The sequence below is a fragment of the Mustela lutreola genome, chromosome 6 (genome assembly GCF_030435805.1).
Source record: "Mustela lutreola isolate mMusLut2 chromosome 6, mMusLut2.pri, whole genome shotgun sequence".
Taxonomy (NCBI): domain Eukaryota; kingdom Metazoa; phylum Chordata; class Mammalia; order Carnivora; family Mustelidae; genus Mustela; species Mustela lutreola.
In genome coordinates, this window is record NC_081295.1 from 10,456,546 (window position 1) to 10,472,457 (window position 15,912).

A 15,912-nucleotide genomic window follows, 5' to 3' on the forward strand; every position below is an offset into this window, starting at 1 on the left:
AGGATTGCCTGACACAAATAGAAGATAATCACAAAATATAGACTATGAGGACAATACAGTATGATTACATTCTAACTGGATGCAGACACCTGCCCAAAGCTCTTAGACTGAGGCCTGTTCTTTAGAAAATGAAAATACGGGAAGAGGGGCTATGAAGTGTCTGAATGGTATCACAGCAGACTTCCATTCATAAGAAAAACAAAATGCTTAAGAAACTAACTTTCTTACTCTATGATTTGGTGCTGTGTAATCCTGTATCTACATGCTACCCAAAACTATCTTGCCTAACTAACATCAGCAGAATGTGTGGCCCAGGCTAAGAAGCACTGGGCTGCATGGTCTTAGGCTGCACAGCGACCCCAGGCAAGCTACCCACTCACTTGGTCTCCCCACTGGCAAAGGAGCATGACCCACCTAACAGCTTTGGTAAGAATTAAAGGAGGTGATATAAGCAAAGGGTTAAGTTAGATGCCCTGGCACTTAGGACAGTCTCGGTAAACACCAGACCAATGTTAAAATCCTATGATTCTAGTGTAAAATGGTACTGCCTCAACAGGTGGGCAGTTCCTTGAAGAGTTAAGTATAGGATCACCACACAACCTAGCAATTCTACTCCCAGTTGTATACCCAAAAGAAGTTAAAACCAGTATTTAAACACAGACTTAATACACAAACATTGATAACAGCACTATCCACAGCAGCTAACAAGTGGAAACCCACATGTCCATCACCAGGCAAATGGAGAAACAAAAGATGCCGCATCAATACAACGGAATATACAGCCATAACAAGGAAAGAAGCACTGATATGTGCTACCAAAGAGATGAACCCTGAAAACATTATGTTAAGTTAAACAAGCTAGACACAAGAGGTCACATATTACAGGATCCCATTTATATGAAATATCCAGAATAGGAAGATCCATAGAAAAGCAGACTAGTGGTTGCCAGGGGTTAGGGGCTAGGAGGAAACCGAAAGTGAGTCTTTTTTTTTTTTTTTTAAAGATTTTATTTATTCATGTGACAGAGAGAGATCACAAGTAGATGGAGAGGCAGGCAGAGAGAGAGAGAGAGAGGGAAGCAGGCTCCCGGCTGAGCAGAGCGTCCGATGTGGGACTCGATCCCAGGACCCTGAGATCATGACCTGAGCCGAAGGCAGCGGCTTAACCCACTGAGCCACCCAGGCACCCCAGAAAGTGAGTCTTTAATACACACCAGAGTGTCATCTGGGGTGAAGGAGATGTTCTGGACTAGATAAAGATGGTGGTTGCACAGCACTGTGAATTGTACTAAATGTCACTGAACCATACACTTTAAAATGTTTACTTTAACCTCAATTAAAAAAAACTCCTGACTCTAAGTGTGATAGACCTCATAGGTAACATTCCATTTTCAACAAAGCTAAGGAAACTAACATTCAATGTCAAAAGTAGGCTACCTTAACTATAATCAGTCTTACCATGCAAAAATCCAAATAAATTCTATTTCAGTGATGAGAAGCACTCCAGTTTTACCAGAATCATAAAATTTATGCTGGCGTGGGCCCAGCATTAAAGTGTTAAGGATCTGAAATTCTTGCTACACCACAGAATGAGCACATAAATTTGAACAACCACTGTCAAATGACCAGTTTCCTCATCTATAAACTGAGGATTACACCACCTGCCCCATGAGGCCATCGTGAGGACTATGTTAATCCAAGTAAAGCAAGTAAAACAGCCAGACAGAGTAAGCCCTTAATAAATATTAGCTCTTATTATTATTCAGAAAGTAGAGATAAACAGAAGCTCGGCCAGGGTTACGTGAGAGCACACACATGGAAGGACCTCGTGTGACACCTGGCACAGGGACTGTTGTCATTACAGGCATCTGGTGACAACCTCTCGTATCTTAGAAATAAGAAACCGAGCCCAGGAAGACAGTGATGATGACAATGCGGAGGAAAAGGTGACTGAGGTCACACACGTAGGGAGGCACTATGTTCTCGTGCTTCCTGAAAAGTGAATTATTTACCTATCATACACCCTCAACTGAAATAAAGCACACAGAGGTAATTTTGTAAAATTTGGACTAAACTGCATTTCTTTACTTCTAGGTGTAACTTGCATTCTGGGTGTGGCCACAACCTCTGCTTCTGGAAACAAGCAACAGCGCTGTGTAGGCCAAGGATAACAGTCCCAAATCTCCGTCTAGAACACACCTCCCTCTTCTAAAAGCTAAGCTTGTCAGAAGCGCTCTCACTCCAGAAAGCACATGAAAACCACGTCTGCTAAGAATAGTGGGTTCAGCTTATCAGTTTCACTTACAGAGAACAGCAACATCACACTGAAGGGTTTTTCCCCCACAAATCCCAGGCTTTTACGGAATTCCTGTATAAGCCTGGATGTAAACTACTACCACCGAGGGCTTTAAGTCCCTTTCACAGCCTCTGTACTCCCGCCATGCACGGCACAGTGCGGCCTCCACTGTGCAGGAATTCTCTTCCTCCAGCAGTAAATCCCTACTGGAAAAATGTCTGTTTTCCATGAAGGGCATCCTAACTCACTGGGGGACTTTTCCTCCATAAGCACTGTCAAATGGCCGCCATTAGGAAGCACGAAAATCTGAGCCTGTAACACACTTGGGCCAAATCTGATTCAGCTATGATCTAGAAACCTTTGCTCGCTTACCCCTACTACTAAGTATTGCGCTCCATGCAAGAGAACTCAGAGGAACATTACCAGCCATGACGCAAAGTAGCAGCTGCCTCCAGTTTACTCCAGAGGGTTAGTACTGGAGAGAAGACCACAGGCCCCTAGCACGGCAGAGAAGCAACAACAGAGAACCACCATGCAGTAACAACCTCTCAGATACCAGAAACTGCTCAGGACTCTAACAGCAGAGCCAAGGACAGCCCAGGAGCCGTCAGCGGGTCTCCCACCAGCTCAGCGAGAAGCTGGGCACTGACAGTCCAGCCGGAAATGGAGCAAGCCCCGGTGGAAACTCGAGTGTCCCTCTCAGCCAAGCACGGTGCCAGATACAACCCGAACGCACTTGGACCTTTCAGCACCGGACTCCAGAGAGTTCCCAGGCCAGAGTCCCCAATTCTGCAGATTCTTCCCTTCATTGGCTGGGAAATGTCCAGGAAGTGCCAGGTACTGTCCTAGATGGGGGGCCACAGGCGGACCAAACCAGGTCCCTGCGGTCTACAGCTTGTGCCCCGATGAGAGCAACCGTGACCCAACAAGCGCCCCTCAGGTGGTAAGGGCCATGCAGGGAACAGAACAGGGCACGGGACCAGAGGGGTGTGCAGTTTTACCCAAGTCCATCTGAGCAAGTCAAAGCAACATTTAACAGACACTTAGAAGAAGAGGGCAAGCCCGACAGAGACCCAGCTGAGAGCCTTCCAGGCAGAAGGAAGGGCTGGGCACGGGGACGAAGAGGAAGGGGGGCCTCAGGGACTCTGAGGGGTCACGGAGGAGTGCCACAGTTTGCTTACACCTTCTCAAAGGACCTTTCTGGTCGCCCTGCTAAGAACGGACTGTGGGGCAGCAGAAGTCAGGGGTCCACGGAGGTGATGGGAGCTGCTATGTGGGGTTTTAGCCCGGGGGGAGCCATCGAGGTGGTGAAAAGACGCCGTTTCTGAGCTATTCTGAGGAGCTATGGGATTCTCCAACCAACTGGGAGATTGAGAAGAGGAGGTCTGGGAGGGGCGGCCCGGGCCAGCCCGACAGAGACGCCGCCTACAGCAACAGGAAGACTGTCTGAGGAGGGACCCTGTCACACACGGGAAACTCTGGAACCGTCAGGAGTAATTCTGTATTCTCTACAGACTTAGGACCCAACCAGCTCTGCCTCCCACAACCGAGAACTCAAATTCACGGCCTCCCTCGCAGCCAGGACGCGGTGAGGTGGCTTCAGTTCTGTCAGTCGGACCGACCACAGCTGCCGCTCACCTGCAAGTGAGCGCACTGCATGCTGCTTCGGCCCCAGCTTCCGTGGCTCTGGGCAGCAGTGGCCGAGTCCCCGGCAGGCAGTGGAGTCCTTCCTGGAACCCTCTGCCTCATTCTCCACTCTGCATTGACTACCCTCGTGACCCCATGCATACATGGGGTAAACTGGCTTTGAACTATGGTTTGGGAAATTACTCCAAGGATGGTGCGACAGACCTGATGATACGAAGACTTAGGGCCAATGAGGTCACCAGGTTATCACTCCTTTCATCCTTGATGTTTGAAACCAACAACGAAGAAAACCAGGAAAGAACTCAGAGACACCAATGGAGAAGGTGTCTCCCTTGAAGCCCAGTGCACCTGAAAGGACTTCTCGTCTTTTCTCTTCTCCTGGGTATCAAAATTTGGCCAGCTACTCGGGGGAGAAGATCTTCTCATCTCCAAGACCTCTGACTAAGGGCACGGGACTTACAAGCACGAAGGAGAGAAGGAAAGTCTTACTTTTCTTTGAAGCCCAAAACACTGAGGAAAACTTCCAAGGATGTAAAATGCGTAAGGTATCTAGATTATTGAGATATCAATCTCATGAAATTTAAAGGTAATACACTAATTAAATGAAAGGAAGTCTTCTTTTAGGGTGCCCCTCTCAAAGACGTATTCTGCGGTCATACAGCCCACTGGTCAACAAGTGCTGTGACACTTCCCTTTTCCCCAGCTTTCCCTGCAAGCAACGGTAACAATGATACTATGAAGGGACACGTAGTCCTTACAGGCCATGCTGGGAAACTGTCCCTGTTCAGCTGTCTTTTCTGGGATGCAACTCTGATTAGAGTTCCTTTCCCATCGGACATCTCTCCCTAGCCCTCCTCGGGGCTGTCTATAACTATCCAGGTGGGGCTAGTTTTTCTCAGTCTCAGGTCCATTAAGTGAAATTTAATTATCTCAGCAATGATCCCTTTGCATTTTAATTCAATGCTCTCAGGTTTTGCTATTTATATTAGTCTCACTTTCTGTTTTTGAATGTTGGATGGTCTATAGAAATTGACCTGGATCCTTGCCTTTGACTAACCCTGAGAGGTTAATTCCACTGGTTTATTCGGTAGTTGTTAAAAAAGAAATAAGTACCTTCTTGATGATCAATACCAACAGAGAGACTAGTTTGGTTACTTCTTCAGGATACAGTCTGTTTTCTTCTTCACAGGAGATAGGAAGCTGGGTAACTGGCTGTCGCAGACCATTGCTAAGTTTTGGTTTGGGGCTAAGTTAGGAGGCAAGGGATGTTTGCTTTATACATATACTCTAACCACACTCATGTCTCAGCTCCAGAATTTTCAGGAAATTTCTAACACCTGATCGCACACGGGGAGTTACTCCTGAGGCCTAGGAAGCCGGGCTGAGCAAATCCCGAGCCAGGGAGGCATCGGCACAGCGACTCTTTGAGAAGCAAGGCTGCCACGTTTTTCCTATTTGTCGCCTTGTGCTTCCCTTCTTCCCCTCATGCTCTCGCCCACCTTCTTTCTCTTCTCCTTCTTGGCTAAAGTGTTTGTTTGTTTGTTTTTTCCTAATTTCATTCGCAACTACAGATTTAATTTTTAATGTTATTCTCCAAAGTGAAAAGTAAAAATGGCCTTTGTAAATATGTTGTGTAGAAAAATAATCAAACTGTTATAAAGAACTTTTGAACAATAAGAATTTCACTTTTGGCTACTAACATGAAAGAAAAAAACTTACTTTGCCCTTGAAAAAAAAACTTTTTTTAGAAACAGTTTTATTTATTTGAGGGAAAGAGAGGGAGCACAAGCATACATGAGTGGGGAAGAGGGAGAAGCAGACTCCCCATTGAGCTGGGAGCCCAATGTGGGGCTCAATCCCAGGACCCTGAGATCACGACCTGAGCTGAAGGCCAACACTTAACTGATCAAGCCACCCAGGTGGCCAGAAAAAAACCTGTTTTAAGAGACAAAGATACAGGGGCCCCTGGGTGGCTCATTGGGTTAAGCCTCTGCCTTTGGCTCAGGTCATGATCCCAGGGTCCTGGGATCGAGCCCCACATCGGGCTCTCTGCTTGGCAGGGAGCCTGCTTCCTCCTCTCTCTCTGCCTGCCTCTCTGTCAACTTGTGATCTGTCAAATAAATAAATAAAACCTTTAAAAAATACATAAAATTTTAAAAAAAGAGAGACAAAGATACAGTCATCAAATCCACTGTCATGGAAGTTAAAGAGGAGTGAAAGTTAAAGCACAGAAGATAAGTCTTGAAAGTCCTTATTTCTATTCAGAATTCAGTGTACATAGTTTATCCTAACGTTGTAAAGTACATACTTATTTTCAGAACTACTTAGAAACTAGTCATCTGTTAACTGAGTAAGTAATTATTGGGTCTCTCTTTGCTTCCTTTTCTGACTCCAAATAAAGTTATTAGCATCTCAACATTATGATTTTCTACATATTAAAAAGGATAGAGAACATTCTACATACCCAGCATAAAACAGGTATTCAAAAGAATGAAGTTATCTGAGGAACTGTCAATTTAAAAATAATAAAATTAGGGGTGCCTGGGTGGCCCAGGTGGCTAACTGCCTGAGCTCAGGTCAATCCCTGCCGGGTTCCCTACTCCTCGGGGAATCTGCTTCTCTCTCTCCCTCTGCCCCTAGCTCCCACCTCCACTTGAACTCTCTCTCTGTGCTTGCTCTCAAAAATAAAATCTTTAAAAAAAGAAAGGTACATTAAAAGTAAATAACTGGTCGCACTGATTGTAACAAATCTGCCCATCTTTAAGGAAGAAAGAGCTCTTTCCCCTCTGGAAAAAGTTTTAAAGAATGTGTTCGTAGTGATATTACCACAACCCATCAAGTGTCAAGCCATAAATTTCAGAAGATGGTATCTGAAGTCATAAGACTCTGAAACTTAAAACTAAAATGAAAAAAACATTAACCGACTATTATTTTAAAAGGAGCATCCAAGCTGGGAGATCCTGTAGTCCAAGCCCCTCATTTGGTAGATGAGCAGGGTGAGGTCCTGATTTATCAAACATCCCACACAGGCTACAGGCATTAATCAGCGAGAACTGCACTGTCCCAACTCCTGATTCTGGGCGCATTTCATCCCTTCGGGGCAGTGCTAAGCTCCTGACTCACTGGGCAGAGCCTGAGAACAAGCTCCCCTGAAGGATGGCAATGCTGCTGGCCCAAAACCTGCTCTGGGGTCCTTACCTACCGGTGTGCCTCCGACACCTGCTTGTCAACCCTGGCTGCATGGGGGTGTCACCAGTGGCGCTCAGAAAAAGACAGAAGGGGGCCTTAACATTCGGATGTCCTTGATATGAGCATCTGAACCCGGAGTGCTTAAAGCAACCTGGGAGATTCTAACATTCAGCAAGCTTGAGAACTACCAGCCTAAAATATGCCACTTAGTCACTGTAACTGTCCATTTGTCTTCTGGGATTTTTGTTGTCGTTCAGCTATTTCTGGAGCTGGTTGTATTTCAGGGCGCACTGAAATAATGTGGTTGGTTGGTTTTACTGGTATCACCCATGAGCTTAATTTGAATTGTTTAAATTTTAACATAAATACCACATTTAATGTTTCTTTATTTAGAAAAGCAAATAAACCAAATTTATTTAAAATATACTCAAGCTATTCTAATACTCCCTAAAACATATGCTTAAGATTTACATCTCAAAAACAAAAACATACTAGAAAAGCTCAAGAGATATTTTAGTTGAAAGTCCATGAATGTAAAATACATAGAACTCATATGTGAGTGACAAAACAGTATAAACTACAAGCAGAGAGCAGGCACTGTATACCACATATAATCTTTAGACTATCTAGAACAATGTAGATGTTCAGATAAAAACACACATAGTATAAACTTTCTAATGTAAAAGCAGCTATCCAAACTACAAGAGAAATCATCTCACATTTTCTCATTAAAATTTCAAGGATGAAACCTGTCTTTGCTCATTTTTAGGAAAAAGGCTAATGATTTAAAAATTTCTATTTAACTTGAAATGTGATCTCTTCAAATCCTCCTTTACTAAGAATGTCTCACTGAATCCTTCAAAATATGCTTCAATTCAACTACAATATAAAAAGTAAATACAACCAGTTAAGTATTCCAGAAATTTACATTTTAAGGAGCAAATAAAAATTATCATATCTACAAATCTTTTCAAAAATATTCTCTTGGTACAAAACTCCATCTACAGGGAACTTTGGCATCAAAGACAGTAAGTAGCATCTGCTATCTACTTGGAAGCAGAAATAGGAGGTATAAATGTATTTTGTTGGTAAACCTTAAATACCTTCATGTTCACTGATGAAGAACAACTGAGGAAATCAAGACAAAATGTGGCCAACAAAAGACCATTATTTATACAAATCTGCGATCCACTGAAAGGACTCCAAACATTTCAGGTGTACAAGCAAAGCAGCTTGGCTCCAAGTCCCTTAGTACAGAACATGCCTATTTAAAAATACTGCAAACACCACAGTAAAAGAAGTCTCTCAGCAGTCATTATTTTACTGCCCAAAATGTTTATCTTCATTTTATTCATGTATTTGTTCATTTATATACATACGGGTATCTCTGCACACATAGAATACACCCTAATGTATTTAATATGCATATTGAGATAGATTTTGTTACACTAAGATACCACTGTCACACAATGTTCTGTTTTATACGAGCCTGTTGCAAGCAAGCGTGTGCACACACAGGTGTGGGTGGGTATGTCTTTGGATGAACATAAACTATCAAAAAATTAAAACGGACACTAGGCACCCATCCTTCCCCATGAAGTCAAGCCTTCCTTTCTCATCCTATCACATCCCATTAGGCTCCTTAAAAATAGGAAGCCTAAGGTCCTCTTAGGCAAAACCAAAATTAAGCCTTGATTATTGAATTCACATTTAGGATTCAGAGACTGAGTCCAAACATTTCATAACCCCAAACTCTGGAATTATTAAGTCTTTAACCAATCCCCCCCCCCCCGCCCATTCATCATGACTTTTCAGAGCCATTGTTCAAACTGTATCAAGACATAATTTTGACTATATTTTTAAAAGTAAACACTTGTTACCAGAATAGATTGACAATATAAAGTAACACAGGTGGGAATCCTAGAACTTGCTTGGCTGCCTCAGTAACCCCAAAGAAAACATTTATTTTAGCCAAACAATTGTAATGTTTGTCTCCTTTGAGAAACATCTGCTGCCAAAATAAACATTTGCATTGGAAGAAGTGTTTTGGCTGTTAAGATGGTACCAAATAAAATGCTTATGTTCTGAAATAAATATTTTACTCAAGAAACACGCAGCAAAAATAGACATATCCAAAGGGTGCAGAAGATAAAGACACAAATGAGAATACCTATTGATTTCTACAGTCTTTTTCAAAAGAACCTCAACTTTAATTAGGGTTTAAGTGGTAAGTTCAGATGGATCACCTCAACAAAAATAACTAATTTCTATTTAATTTTGCTAGAACATCTTTCAAAACAATGATTATATTCTTACTGTTATAGCATGTTCTTATTGTTGTAAATGTCTTTGCAATACAGATGTGTTTGTAAAAACTAAAAAGTCATGATTTTCCATTCTAAAAACATTCATAAACTTAAATCTCTCACTTTGCCCTCTTTCCCTTTCCTTGGCTTTATAATGCCAACAGGCACTAGATTATACAAACTTAGGCAGCAAGGTAAGGACCATTAAAATATCAACCCACTAACCCTTGATAACTTGAAAAAAATCTCACACTACATGCAGTAATTGAAATGTGCTTGACACAAATAAATATACCTTTGCTTCTATAGCCTTTTTCCCCTGGGTGCTGTTTGTTTCATATGAAAATATTTTTTTAAAGCAACCCGGCACAGGCCTATGTATACATTTATGATCACAAAGGACAAAAGAAGTAAAACAAAACATCTGCTCACCCACATCCCTGATCCAGCAAAGGGTACCTTCATGTCTACGTTTTTTAAAAATCTGCAAAACTCAGGGTCCGAGTCTAGTAACCTTAAAGGTTATACTTCCTCTGTGTAGCTCTGTATTAGATGAAATCAACCAGTATACTTCTGTTAACCATCTCCAGGTTTGAATTCCAGGAGCCTGGAGGCAGAACATTCTCCACAGAGGCATAGAAAATTCATTTCCCCTCTCAGCTCAATAAAAACTCAAGCAGACTAGTTTTTAGAGCACTGTGCAAAACTGATCTGTTTAGCCATGTACGCACCTGATGATGTGGGAGAATCGGCACATGAAAGACCACAACTCTAGTTCCAGTTAATAAACACCAAAATGATGCAGTATTATCATGTCATACCTGAAGATCCAGTCATGAATATATTTCAAAAATAAAATTATCACCATACCAGTCAAGAATCAGCAGGTTAACAGTAAAATCAAACACCCAGTGGCCACTTCCTCCTCTCAGAAACAAAAAGCAAGCAATGATACTATCCATGTTAAATTTCACATAAGCATGGCAGTCCTTTCTACCAGAATGCTCATTTAAAATTCCTATCACAGGAGTGGAATGCTAGCCAGGAATCAAACTGTGACCCCTGAGCCAAAGACAACTTACCACTCAGCTGGTAAGTGGGCAACTCAATTTACAAACTTGAATTCCTGCATTTTAATCCTTTGCAGAAATATATGAGCAATATTAAACGAACCGGATTCAGCTCATTAGAGGTTCACAAACCAAACACAGAAAGCTCTGGAGGCTATCCAAAGCGAAGTCATGCGTAGGTGGTGATGTCCACTCAATAAAAACTCAATGTCATCATTATCTTTCAAGTTTTTCCCTGAGAAACATTAGCAGACATGATTATAGAAATGCTCAGCCTATTACATTAATACTTGGAGAAAACACATAGGACCAGTAGCCAATCACTGTGCCAGGACCCTGTGTGTGGATAAATTCATAATTACCCAAAATTTACAAACAAAGCAACTCACTGAGAATTCCTCACCAAAAAAGCACAGGCTAAACCTAATAAAGTAAATGTGCCCTACTAACCTTCACCCAAAACCTTCTTAACTATTTTCTGTTTCAATTTCTAGGCTATTGATTAGTCTACACCTAACTGATCACATGAACTTCGTATTATAAAGTATAATCTGTGTCCCCTTTAAACTGTTACATTCAAAAATGCATTCACAGCTATTTTCAGCCTTTTAGGTATCAAAGCAAGATACTATATTTTAAGACTATATTATAACTAAATGAATGGGTGAAAAAGCAATACAGATTCCTTAGAACCCTCGATTATGATGAACTCAACATGAAAGGTTGACATTTTATTGCCATAGCATTCAGTTTCTTGCCAGATACACTATTTTCCTTTCATTATCAAAAAGATCTGTCCTTAATTAGAATTAGACATTTCTTCTGGTTAGCAGTAAAATACCTAATCTAAAATCTTAATTAAAAATTTGCTGAAATACTTGGGTGAGTTATCTTCATCATTTTGTCCCTTCAAATAAATCCAAGAGTTACTGGATTTCAGAACTATGTAAGAGCCACCAAGAACCAAAGAAAATTAAGACTACCGTATGCATTTGTGTATGTCCTCTACTTTTACCCTCATATTTGTGGGGAAGCAAATAATGAAAAAAATATTCCTAAGTAACCATTCCTTTTCTTAAAAAAAAAAAAAAGTTTTATTTTCGGGCACGTGGGTGGCTCAGTCTTGTAAGCATGTCCTGACTTTATTTATTTAATTGAGAGAGAGCGAGCATGCATGTGCACAAGCAGGGAGAGGGCCAGAGGAAGATGGAGAGAGAGAATCCTCAAGCAGATTCTGTGTGGAGCACGGAACCTGACCTGGGGCTTGATCCCAGAACCCTGAGATGATAACTACCATAACCCAAGCCAAAGTCAGATGCTTAACTGACTGGACCTTCCAGATGCCCCTTGGGTAAATCATTCTTTACACACTCTTTCCATTTATTGGATTTCTACTTTGGGATTGCAAACTATGCCAATGTGGAAACCTTATAATAAGACTTGAACTCATCACAGAAAAAGATAAAGGAGCATCTGGTAGCTTGCCATGAACACCACCTTTCGAAACGACTTTCAAATCTGAAATCAGGAAAACAGGAAAAAAAGAAGATGCAGAAAAACAAGGCATGGTTAGCATCTACTTCTTTCCATTACTCCTGCTACTTCTTCTCTGCTGCCTCTACTCTCTTCCTGTGGCCAGGCTATCATACAGAACCATCAGGAAATCAGCTACAGAGGAGAATTCGGATTTTGGCAGCCAGCGGCCTGGGCCTTCTTCCCCTCAACTAAGTGCAAATTAGATTAAGACTAGAAGAAGGAAGAGAGAATCACATCTTACTTTTCAATCATCTACAAATTATTCCCCCCTCACAATTAGTAACCTCAGCTAAAGATGTTTTACTCTAGGCAGCAAAATATTGCTGTAAAAAAGGAATCATGTTGAAGAAAATTAAGAGAGCAATTAAGTGTGCAAGTGACTGAGAGAATTCTGGACAGCCAATTTAATAAAGGAGAGTAAGAACTATTGACAGTAACAAGAGCTGTTTAAGGAACCAACAGCTAGGACGCAAAGGCTGAGCTACTTCTATCTTTCCCTACAACTACCTTAAAATAAAACTATCACCAAAGGAGGGACAAAAGATAAAGAGGAAAAACAATATTCAGTCTTAAAGGAAAAGGCTCAGATGCGACTTCATGAACACAGCTCTGGAGCGTGTAAGAGTGAATCATTCTCCACATCTACTTGAGAGAGAACCAAAGTCGGATTCAGTGGTTTTCCCCCCACAGATGATTTTTGGTCAAACACTGGGAAGATTTCCCAGTGAGGAAGTATATGAGACCCTGGAACAGGTTCCTGGCAACGTTATGGAAGAACCTATCTGGAGGGAGTAACAGGCACCCAGCACCAGCCCCAATGCACCCCCAGGGGACAGACATGGTGTGGGGGTTTACAAGTAAGGCTTTCTGGTGTTTCTAGTGACTAAACACCCTAACGAGTCTCAGCCTAATTTAGTCTTTTCCTAATTTCATGCTTCCTCAGGCCAACATAACAAGGATCTACTCTCCAGTATCTAAGAGACCAGGTTTACTATAGGTAGAAGGTAGACGGTCATGTAAGGTGACTCCAACTATTCGATTCCAGAGAAAAAGGAGAAAAATACTGGGTCTTTAAAAGGAAGAAAACTCTTTTTTAAGTAAAAACACAAAACCCATCCAAATCTAAGAAAACAGATATATACCAAATGCTCTCTATGAAATTAATATGTTAAGAAATAAATGCAAAATAACTTTTTGGGAGAATAAAAAACTTCTCTCAAAGTCAATGCCATTTTCATGGTTATTTATTCTTTAAATAATTAAAACTTCACCTGACAAAGTCTATTCACAGTTCAAAATCTGCCAGTCTGGCATCAGAAATGTTAGCAAGCCTAGTTCACTTAGGAGGCTTAGATGTATATAACTCGGCGCAAAATGTTGAAACTGCCTATCTTTTAACAGCCAGTAACACAGTAGCAGCCCTCTACCAAACGGGTATTTTCGTCCACTTTTTTCTAAGAAGCTCACTTTTCCTTTTCTTTTCTTTCTTTTTTTTTTTTTTTTTAAGAGAAAGTGCGTGCACGCATACATGCAAGGGTGGGCAGGGGGCAACAGAGGGACAGGGAGAGAGAGAATCTTAAGTAGGCTCCCCGCTGGGACCCCAGGCAGAGTAGGGCTCCATCTCATGACCCTGAGATCATGACCCGAGCAGAAATCCAGAACCCAGTGTTTAATGGACTGAGCCACCCAGGCACACCACCCTCCTCAGTCCCCACCCCACTCCTCCTTTAAGCAGGCTCCCTGCCCAGCATGGAGCCCAACTCTGGTAGCAGTCACCGTCCTGAGATCAAGACCTGAGTGGAGCTTAACCGACTGAGCCACCCAGGGGCCCCATCACTTTTCCTTCTTTGAAAGAAAGGGAAACTGGATGTGTGGTTACTTGAAAAAACTACGGAAAGAAAAAAGAAAATCAGTGAAATGCCCCTAATTCTCTTAGTACCAATCTTAGGCAGACCGTAAGCAATAAAGACAAAACGTCACCAAACTAAAGGGGGGTGGGGTTCTAACCAGCACAAACCTGCTGCTGTGGGTACTGCATTCCTCCCATGGCCCCGGGGGTCCGACCCTGGATGCTGATTGGATACCGCTGTGGGCCTGGGGGGCCGTAGGAGCCTCCTGGGTAAGGGCTGCTCTGCTGAGGCTGAGAATGAGGGTTACTGCCCATCCCGTACAACTGAGGTCTCTTCATCACCATGGGATCCATTGGGCTGCCCTGGGAAGAAATAAACAAAGACACAGATTATTATTTATTACAAAGGCAGAAATTTTATTATACTATCATATACATTAAAAACACAACTGTCCTTACTTTTGACAATACTAAAAATACATAATACATACAAATATCAAATCATTATGTTGTAACTAGTATGCTATCAGTCAATTATTTAATTAAAAAAAAAAAACGATAACAAGCTGGCAAAAGAAGAACGGTTAGGAACAAAGCCTAGATAGATACAAGACATTTACTGTTTACTTTAAGGAAGATTTTAACAATTATGAGGGATCCTATGTAAACAAGAGTAGGAAAGAGTTTGCAGAGAGAAAACATCTAAAATTCTAATACATATATAAGAAATGAGCATGATAACCTCATTTCTCTCACCCAGCTACTTTCAGCTTACTAGTAATAAAGACAAAGTGTACTGAGTGGTTAGCAAAGCTTTTTGACTTCAAAGTATTCTTAGAACAACTACTTTAATGTGGACCTGAGTCTGCAACTCCTGATCAAACATTAATGCATCTGAGTGCACATTAGAAAGTGAAAGGGTAGATTTCTGATAATACAGAATGTCTAGGGTAAAAATTTTCAAAGATCACTACTGCGCATGAATAGGCACCCAGACTCTGAGTCACAATCCACCTTCCCCATGTCAGTATCTTACCAAACATAACCAGATCCAAACTAGAATCTGAGTTTTATTTTGGGTTTGGTGAGTCAGCCCATGGGCCCCAGGGCCAAGGCCATTCAGGAGAGCCAGAACTCGAGCCTCTGCTGGGACTTTCTTGCCCTGGGTGTTTCAAAGGAGCAAAGCGGAGGTGGGGGAAGTTCCTCCCCGCAGTGTTACAAAAGCCTGCAGCATTCATCCAACAGATCCCTCCCGCCTGCCTGCCTGCCTTCCTTCCAAAACCATATATTGATCCCTACTGTATGCCAGATTCTATGTAATATATTAGAAGGCTTAAAAATTAGCAGAACTAGTGAGGAAGCACCAGGCTCAAGGTGGGCATAGAGTGGAACAGAGCAGCAGCATAAAGCAGAGAGGCTCAAGGGAGGTGAGCTGTGTAGGAGGGCATGAGAGGACACAGGCAGTTCACATCCAAAGGACGGAGGAATCAGCAGAGAAGGAGCTGAAGCAGGCAGAACCAGCACACGGGTGAGCCCCGCACGCCATCTTAAAGGCTTCAGATTGCATCTCGGGGTGAACCACTGGGTGCTTTTAACAGAGAGCTGCGGTGGGATCCAGCTTTTGGAAAGCCTGCTCTCCAGCAGTGGCCTGGAGGCAGGGCGGGCGGCCCTGATGGGAGAAAGCCAGCCCAGATGCAAGTAGTGGTGCAAATGCAACACGACTTAGAGACTGAGCGAGTGATGGAAGAAGGCAGGAGTCAATGGTGGCTCAACAGATGGTAAGACACCAACTGAGTCAGATATGCCGAGAAAGCAGCAGCTCTACCCTCTCCCCCACATGCCAGAGAGCCTTCAGAGTTCTACATAGGAAATCTGAGGTTCCTATAGGGAATCCAGCCGAAAACATCTAGAAGGAAGGGACCCAATGTGTTTATAGTTTGGGGAATAAGGGCTGACCTAGAATGATAAATAGGGAAAAGTCAGCAAACAGAGGATACATGCTCCTGGAGAGGCAGTGAT

At 42.4% G+C, this 15,912-nt stretch overlaps 1 protein-coding gene across 10 annotated transcripts in view; it reads right to left on the reverse strand.

Annotated features, from left to right (window-relative positions):
• The window catches only part of ARID1B (AT-rich interaction domain 1B), a 439,398-nt gene that overhangs the window by 374,842 nt on the left and 48,644 nt on the right, over positions 1-15,912 (reverse strand). For all 10 annotated transcript variants that reach the window (XM_059176677.1, XM_059176681.1, XM_059176674.1 and 7 more), the window contains exon 2: positions 14,062-14,256. In XM_059176677.1, coding sequence (XP_059032660.1) covers positions 14,062-14,256 — 195 coding nt within the window. The remainder of the gene's footprint in view (positions 1-14,061; positions 14,257-15,912) is intronic.